The 8,726-nt window shown below is 44.7% G+C and overlaps 1 protein-coding gene across 1 annotated transcript in view; it reads left to right on the top strand.

The window, feature by feature from the left end:
* Positions 1–7,042, top strand: part of T265_08357 (hypothetical protein) — a gene marked incomplete at both ends in the record, with an annotated part of 43,436 nt that extends 36,394 nt beyond the window's left edge. Inside the window, one exon of the mRNA XM_009174133.1 lies at positions 6,683–7,042. Coding sequence (XP_009172397.1) covers positions 6,683–7,042 — 360 coding nt within the window. The remainder of the gene's footprint in view (positions 1–6,682) is intronic.
* Between the last annotated feature and the right edge of the window lie 1,684 nt (positions 7,043–8,726).

Raw genomic sequence — 8,726 nt, 5'->3', positions numbered from 1 at the left:
GTTGGGATCTTTTTTCCCAGAAGTCGCCGAATCCTTTTTGGCAGCCTGCGGTTCATCCGAGTGCGTGCTGTTTTTTCGGTTGAACGTCGCGTCAGCCTCATGTAGCCAAGGGATCAAATCAGTTTCCGAATCCCTAAATGACTGCACTGCTCCATTCGCGGTCTTTCTGTGTAACAGCCGTTTCCTTTCCGAAACTTGAAGCGATTTTCAACCTTCCATCAAACAAGTAGCCACCAGATTCGAAATCCTCAATAAAGAATATTTTTGTCTTACTTTGGGAATTGTAAACACATCTATACGAAATAAATTCCCTTCCTGCATTTCCAAGGATTTGCTTTTGTGCGGGGCCTGGTCTTTGGGCGGTCTTCGTTTGACGGTTAAGTCGGGCTATGAAGTGTAGTGCTAAATGTCGCCGTGTGGCGGGGAGCAAAGGTAAGAAAGCCAGAGTCAGTTTTGGGCAATGAAGTCTTTCATCATACTTTTATGGAACATTGTGAGCTGAAGAAATGGAGACTTTGTTGTGGACTGCCCCAAAAGTTTTTTAAAATGAGATAAGGATTTTTCCTGCACTTGCGGTGAATACGATGGGTAGCGTCTTTCCTGAAAACCCGGTACATTCCAACAAGTATGTGCGAATTGCTGTCCGTTGTTCATGGTTTGAGACTGTACATTATTGTATATACTTGGGCTTTGGACGATTTCAGTAAAAAGTATTTAAACGGTCGCGTTAGCAACATATTCATCAACCCCTCAAAACTATTGACCATATTATCAAAGTTACGTGAAAAAGCCTGCGCTGAAAGGAACAACTATGATGTATTTGGTAATAGAATACTTGCTCTTACTGATGACCAACCAGATTTCTCCACTCAGCCTCTGCATGTTATTATACATCCAACTGGAAGGACGAAATTTAGGGGTTTTTGTATGCACTCTTTGTTTTTTCACAAACCATTTTACCCCATCAACACACCTCCATTATGAGGACTGGAACCTACGCGGCCCGAGAACAGCTCTACTGCAGACCATATTTTCCCACCAGAATATTGCGACTTCACCAGTGTAATAATGGATGAAATATATTAGTCGCCGCGTGTTGCCTTCAACTCTGTCAGGGACACTGACTTCATGGCTTTTTCATAAACATCCAAAATTTAGGCGGAGGTTCGTCTAATTTATCCTTCTCTATCTTTGTAAAGCCGTAGTTGCTATGAGCGATTGTAATGAAATTTGTCGATAATACATGTTTCCCTAGGTGGGTTCATACACTATTTCATATAGACCGCGTCCGTTTCCAGGTCACCCACGGATTAGTAGTTCTGCTAATTTTCGGGGTGCAAATTAGCTAGCACTTTTCACTTCCATTCAACCTTCTACTAATTTTTAGCTTCGGCAAACTTTCTGCGGGAACTTTCCCATAACACCTTGCTCTAACTCAGCATTTAATTTCTGAACATAGGTCACATTCAACATAACGCCACTAACCATACTAGATTTTATGGGCAATACTATGCAGTTCACATGGGACATAGATGGCAATAGGCGAAGAAGCGCGCTGAAAAGTTCATCGGCATTGGTTCGATATGTTGAGCGTCAAAAGTTCATGAGGGTAGCGGGTGAATACTGAGTACGTGGAATAGGCGCAGAAAACAGTGGGTTCAGGAAAGGAACGAGCTTGACCGGGGTAAGTTAGGTACACAGTTTACAAGCACATGGCTGAAGGTCGGAAATTTCTTGATTCATTCTTGGCACTTCTACAATTAGGGGGAAGCCTATCTTTCGGACATCTGTCCCAGCGACCGTCGGTGGACTCAATCAGGATGTTATAATTCACCACTTTAGAAAGAACTCCATTCAATCTTTCTACCTTCTTCTACCCCATAAATTATGATCCGCGACGAAGTTGTGACGTGCTTCGTGAATTTTTTGGACCTTATCCCGGCTTAGTACGGCTTACTTTTTTATGATCTAGTTTTGGTCCTAAAGGGATAAACCGGAGAACTGACGCGCGGATGGTTGAGAGCGGTAGCTCTCGAATCCATGTCAATAGTCTGCGGGACGTTATCACTAGCATACCTAAATTCGTGGAGCTGCAGTGGTCAGCAGCTGCAATGTCGCTTCAAGTAAGGAAAACTCAGGCCGCCAAACAAGCATTTTCAACGGTTGAGTTGACAGACTCTGTGTTATTATTACCGTAAGGAAAACCGATCTCTGGCTAAGTAATAGTCAGGCCTAGGTAAACCTTGTTTGTTTCTACACCGATAGAACCCAGTTTGTCGCTCAATGAAATAAAGGATCTTACGAAGAAGCCGAATTTTTTGCTTTCTACAAGTTAACAACTCGCCCAACCAACAGTACATATTTTTATTAGCGTTCAAGTCTTCTCCAATCCAAACACATTACCGGTTAACCATTTTAGCCGTCCCGCAACGTACTACTCCCAGAGGAAATCCTTTAACCGCATCTCACCACTTTTGTCCGGGCTCAAGGTTAGCTGGTTTTCTTTAATCGTTGAGCGTCAAATACATCGCCCTAGCATCGGCTAAATTCCTCAGACAGAATCGGGAATAGGCGTTGTTTCTTAATCGATACTTTACCACTTTACCTCTCAAGTAGCACCCAGAACGTGACCAGGACGCTCAGTGATATTATGGCTTTTCTTCGGTTAGTTGCCTCCACAGAAGCTTTCCGTATCTACCATAGGGGTACAATTACGTGGCTGTGGATTATCAATACAGGTCACCGATGAAATTGCGCTCCAATAGTGATGGGAATCAGCTGCCCTAAGCATAAACTGTAATCTAATCAACCTACTATATCGAAGAGAAACATTTTGTTCGCCAACCGCCAACAGTAAGAACACTTTTGCTCTCACACACGCAGTTGCTTTCTCTTCTATCTCCTGTAAAATCGGCCGGTAATTCACATAACCAATTTCTATTACTTCAGTGCTGGCTACTTCTTCAAACCCCATTCCAAGCGCTGCATTCTCTCAGTTACTTAAATAAAATCAAAAGTCTTTGAGGATACAGTGCTTCAAGTTCCTTCTTCCTGAATTTCGTGGTCCCGGATTTTCTAGCTTTTACAACACCCTCCATCCCGCAGTATGGATCCAGGCGATCAGAGGCCTTTTGCACTCACTGCACACTACGGGTAAGCAAATCGAGAATAAAGGCTAGTATTCGAGGCATTCGTCATCTTTGTCTACAATCAAATGCCCGCAGTCACCGTATTACAGCACTGTCACGAAGTACTTCCTTACTACCAATAATGTTTGCGCCGGGGTGGATGGGCTCCTGGACAAGCGCTTGGTGACAATCTGCACGATGTACTGCTTTGGTCACCTTTATTCTTCTTACGATGACTGTTTGTGCGTCATCCTTGGGACAAAAATCCTTCACGATGACCCACGGTAATTGAGAAACTAAAACCGCTATTGCTAACCTCCGCATCGGTTCAAGCGTTAAGGCACCCAGGCAGATTAAACCGGCGAAAAATCTCTACTAGCACTTACACTCTTCATCTAAGTTAGGCAGGATAACTTGTTTGGCTCCTGCGTTTCTTAATGCAAATTACCAAATCTATCGTTCGTTCACTCCTTTTTGCTTGTAAATTAGGATAACGTACCCCAGGCCAGTAGTACCCTGCACCATCTATCGGGAAACTATCTAGCATTCCGTTCTACTTGGAGCCTTCAGCCATAGTTCTTAAGCTATGGAAGAATTTTCATTTTAGGATACGAGACACTCCTACTTTTAGATTCCCCATAGGATCCTTCCCCCCGCTCTGCTTTCAATCCTCAAGTGAGATACCTCGGTCGTGGATGATCCAGCCCTTTCAAATTACGCTTGTTAGCAAGATACTTTTATCTCATCTACTGTATCTAATTGTTACTTTCCACCGTTCTGAAAGCTGCCGTTCTGTTTGCCCCGCTGCTAGGGTGTGCGCAACGCTCGCTAACGATGGTATAATATCCTATGTGCGCATCGCCATATCGCCCGGGCCGTCCGTTTACTTGGTAAGATCCTTTTTCGGCTGAAGCGTCTTAGGAGAATTGTGGTCCCCTGCATCCACTGACCCACCAAACAGCTTCATGTTGATCACTTCCCGAGATTTCTTCACGCCTTCCTCACAGTATAAACAACTTCAATTTTGGCTCTGTTTGTCCATTCATCGATACAATCTTCCTCATTTCTAATATCGAACAGCTTCTCCCCGTTACCCTAACTATATCCGCGACTTAGGGTTTTGATATATCCCTGGTTCATACCTTTCTATTGAATTAAATGGATGGCTTTCTGCACTATAGAATAAACCGGAAATGTTTGTTGATAAGGGTATTTCAAGATCCTTTTTCTTCCTGAGTGACCCGTAAATGGTCTACAATGCATGTGCCAATCGCAATAATTGCGCAACTTCAGCAGTAAACACCTGGGTTCAGCATATCTTGACGGAGATTTAACTACATTTAAAATAGAGTTTGAAACCATTCAACCGTGTTGGAAAAAGGTATGGCATCGCCCTGTTCCAGAAACGCTGAGTGATGAAAAGTGATATAGCATACGTTATCAATCAATCTTTTTTATTTTGTGTAGTTTGGTGACCCTGGAAAAGTATAATTTAAAACAAGGTGCTTCTACCAAGGGGCACTGAAACATTTAACCGTACGATGTTATGGCATAATGGAGGCCAAACTTTCGGAGAAAATTATTTCGGTTTTCATTCATTAGCTGGTGTATTTCACCCCCCCCCCCATCTATGGCGGAAACCTGTGTGACCGTCTGTTCTAGCATTTACTACAGTGGTTTCTTACACGCCCGAGTGGAAATCGTCCTTAGATGACTATTAACTTCCAGAAAACACGGGAGCCACAATTTCATCCACCAGACTTGGTCATCTCAAGCAATTACCAAACAATGTTTACTTACTCCGCGATTACTTCAAGTTATTTCAAGCCGTCACATAAAGCTATCCTGCCTTCCACAGTACCTTCCCCCTTTTTCTATCCCTCGAAGACAGACGGCTGCACCGGTGGTAATCGAGTCAGGAAGCAGACAAGTACGCAGGGGCTGAGTCCTTCGACCCCAGAATTGCGTAGAACCGGCACATCTACAAACCACTCTAGTGATACGATATATCTCTTCTCCCCACCTGCACTTGAAGTGGGAATATTTTTGAAGTGTCAGTCCACGATCCACCCAGGTCATTTTAACAGACTTCTCGATGTTCACTTCTGCTCCTCTTGAACGACTGTCCATAATCTGTTTTCCGGCAACGTGGCTCGTATCCGATATCTCTGGGGCTGGGATCACGGTGGATGAGTGACTTGTGAGGGAAATGAGCGGTTAAAGTTGCCTTATGCTTCAGTGTGTCCCTGTCCAGTCCGATTGCACCCGATTAGCACCCCTCCGCCTTTTTGTAATGCATCGTGGGTGCAAATTCCGCTGCACGAGACTGACTGCCATCCAGGCGCTCTCAGCTTCCGTCCCTTAGGTCCTTGGGAAAACGCCCTGTTATTCTGACAAACCCTTGGAAATACTCCCTCCGGATGCCATCTTACTCATCTCTTGCTAGTGGATGATTTTAACGCTCAAGGGGTACATGAACGGTGGAAACGTTTCATTCGCTTGGAAGATGCCGATTGTCACGCCAATGTACTGATCTGGCAATCTCCAATCGCCCAACAGCTGCAGGCCCATGAGTATCACCAGCATATTGCTAGGTAATGAAACGCATTTTGAAGCGGGCCAACTTAAATCGCCTCAGTTTCCATAACATGACATCAACAGCGTAACACGATTTCCTTTCAAAACAGTTCTTCCGCGACGGAGAGGCTAGAATATATTAACAGCTTGACCCAAACCAAAGGTGGAGGACTCGCAACAGATGCCGTAGTTTCTGACTCCTCAAAAGCGTCCCTTCGAAACTCACAGGATTCACTGCTCCACAGTCTCGAGTCTCATAGAGCACGGTGAGCAAGTCTGCGCTGCATTAAGGGGTTCTTTTTGGAGGCATTTCCAGTGAAAGTCTGAACGACAGCAGTCACGGGTAGCACTTGTTGGCTGTTGATTGCCATGCACCAATCATTTCTTGAAGCTGACAGCAGTGACTTTGTTACTGGTGACTCATACTCTTGCTGTCTGTTTAGTTCACCTAGTAGATTCCAGTTGAACTATGTTATGTTATCCCGTAGGCAGTTGCTCAACCGTTTATCATTTGTCCGCTGTCCCTGCTCACATCACCCCCATTTGCACAACAAAGTCCCGCCCGCTGCACCCTGAATAACCCATCAAGCAATGGCCTGTTTCAATTGGCCCACGGCTAGTCTCTCTGCTAGCCACCCCAACGGCTGGGTCCTTACCTTCCTAAAACCACGCACACACCATGCGCCTTCTGGATGATCACCCTCAGAGTCACCAACGGTAGTCTCTTGCATTGCTGTAAGCATTATGTGCAGAAACTCACCAATAATGATTTGTTGTTTCCTAATAATACAACACGCCAACACTACCGTGAGGCTGCATTTTCTGGCGCTCCGCCATTGGAACAGTTTTCTTGGATCTATTCAATCCTACACCGTTGATCTGCATATCAATCGCTTGCTCTCCGCAAGCTGAATTGATCTGTATAACTTCTGAAATCCTTTCAGAATTGATCTGTACAACTTCTGAAATCCTTTCAGTCGCCGTTGAGAAGCTACGGATATTGGGATCTGGCTCACGTCACGGATTCCACATACACGCGCACAACTACCCGCAATCTTCGAAGATACTCCACGTTGCCTACACAAAACGGTAGCCCGCAACGAGTTCTATCCTTTGCAACCGCTTCTGCAAAGATCGGTGAAGAGTTACGGGCGCTATCGAGAAACCGGTCCGCACTAATTTCACCATTGAATCCCTCTTCGTTCCGGATCGATAATCATTGGCCTTCCGAGTTAACTGCGTTCACAACTTCTGCTAATCGGCTAACGCACACGCTAGTCCGAGTGTGGACCCAAAACCGCACGTACACGGCACACGCTTGCAATTTAGCTAGCTAACCTGCCATACACACACACCCAAACATGTCCAAACGCGTCCCCTGTTCCATAACATCGACATTAACGAAAGCGTCAACAGCGCGCTCGATAACAAAAAATTCAATGCGACCCATGTGTGACCTGTTCTGACCCGGTGGGTCTCAGTATGCCCTCAGTTCAATGTTGTTTTTGTAAACTGCATGTGTACGCCCATTGTGAAAAAACACTAACTGATGCAACGGTGCAGATTGTTAATGATGTCAATCACCCATCAGTATGTTATCTATGTGTCACTTGTAGAGATAATATCTTGAATAACGGCAGCCAAAATCGAACACAAATGACATCAGCAAAAGAAACGACCTAATGGAGATTAGGCTGGGCTCACTAGAGAAACAACTAGAACATATCAAAGAGCCGTTACAACCACGTGAGTCTTGGCCGGTGGGGGGAGTGCAGCATGTTAAATTGACAAGGAATTCCATACCTCTGTTACAAACCGATGCAGTAACGTCAAAAAAGGCCATTGAATCCAAAACTATGTCGTTCAATAATAAACGGAAAGCATCATTGGGACTTAGTGTTATTTGCACTAATGTCACAGAATCTTGCGATACGTTATTACAAGCGAGACACAAGCGCGAATTGGAGAAGTGGTTCAAACTTTGCGCTAAAATGAAGTTAAAACCTATCGTACCAGTTGCCCTAACACGATTAAATCGACCACCGAATTCGCCCCATAACGGTAAGCCAAGACTTCTCAGAGTTACCGTTAATACCGAGAAAAACCTGGAGAGTATACTATTATCAGCATTCAAACTTGGGGGGAAGCTGACAATGGTAAAAGGATTTTCGCTGATATACCGTGGTCGGAGAGATCGCGCAAAACTACACCTCAACCTACAACCTCAACCAACAAACATACAAATGACCGCAGTTTGATCATCTTGGGTGTTCCGGAACCCAACGGAACGTCGGATAAAATAGCGCAAAATACACACGACTGCATGCAGTGGTAATTTCTATGCAGTACACTTGAAATTGAAAACGTGGGTGTGGTTGATAATTATCGAATTTCGAAATCACCAAGTATATGAGTACCGGCCCGAGGCCCACGAAACTCACACTACTTCGTGGTGATATGCTAAACTTAATCCAAACACAATGACAACGTCACAGAAACTTACTCCCTAGGGATTTAAGGATAAGCATATCCATGCGAACAATATACCCACAGAAGAGACCAAGGTTAATGAAGATGAAGCCGTAGGAGTTTGTAAACCAGGTGAAACTTCAAAAAACGACCAGCCGCCGACTCTGCCAGGGTCGGCACAATTATAACCGCCGAACCTGCACATTCTCTTGCGTACTGCCCCACACTGCTGTCAATAAACACCATTAAATGTTTATATACGAACGCGCAATGCTTGACTAACAAGATTCCAGAATTACCTGAATTGTGTGAAAAGCATTTTCCAAACTTGATTGCTATCAGCGAGACTTGGTTCCAGCCACACTTATCGGATAGCGAACTTGCCATCCCTGGAATGACGCTACTTCGTCGGGATCGCATTTCTCGGGGAGGTGGTGTAGCTATTTACCATAACAGGCAACTATTGTACAAAGAGCTAACTGATGAAGAGTTGATGCTATCAGATACCTGGTGGTGGTCGATAGAGGCGGTAGCAGGAAACGACTGTGTTGT

Source organism: Opisthorchis viverrini, assembly GCF_000715545.1.
Source record: "Opisthorchis viverrini unplaced genomic scaffold opera_v5_212, whole genome shotgun sequence".
NCBI classification, from domain to species: domain Eukaryota; kingdom Metazoa; phylum Platyhelminthes; class Trematoda; order Opisthorchiida; family Opisthorchiidae; genus Opisthorchis; species Opisthorchis viverrini.
Note: the sequence above shows the minus strand (reverse complement) of the source record. Positions and strands in the feature narration are given on the sequence as shown.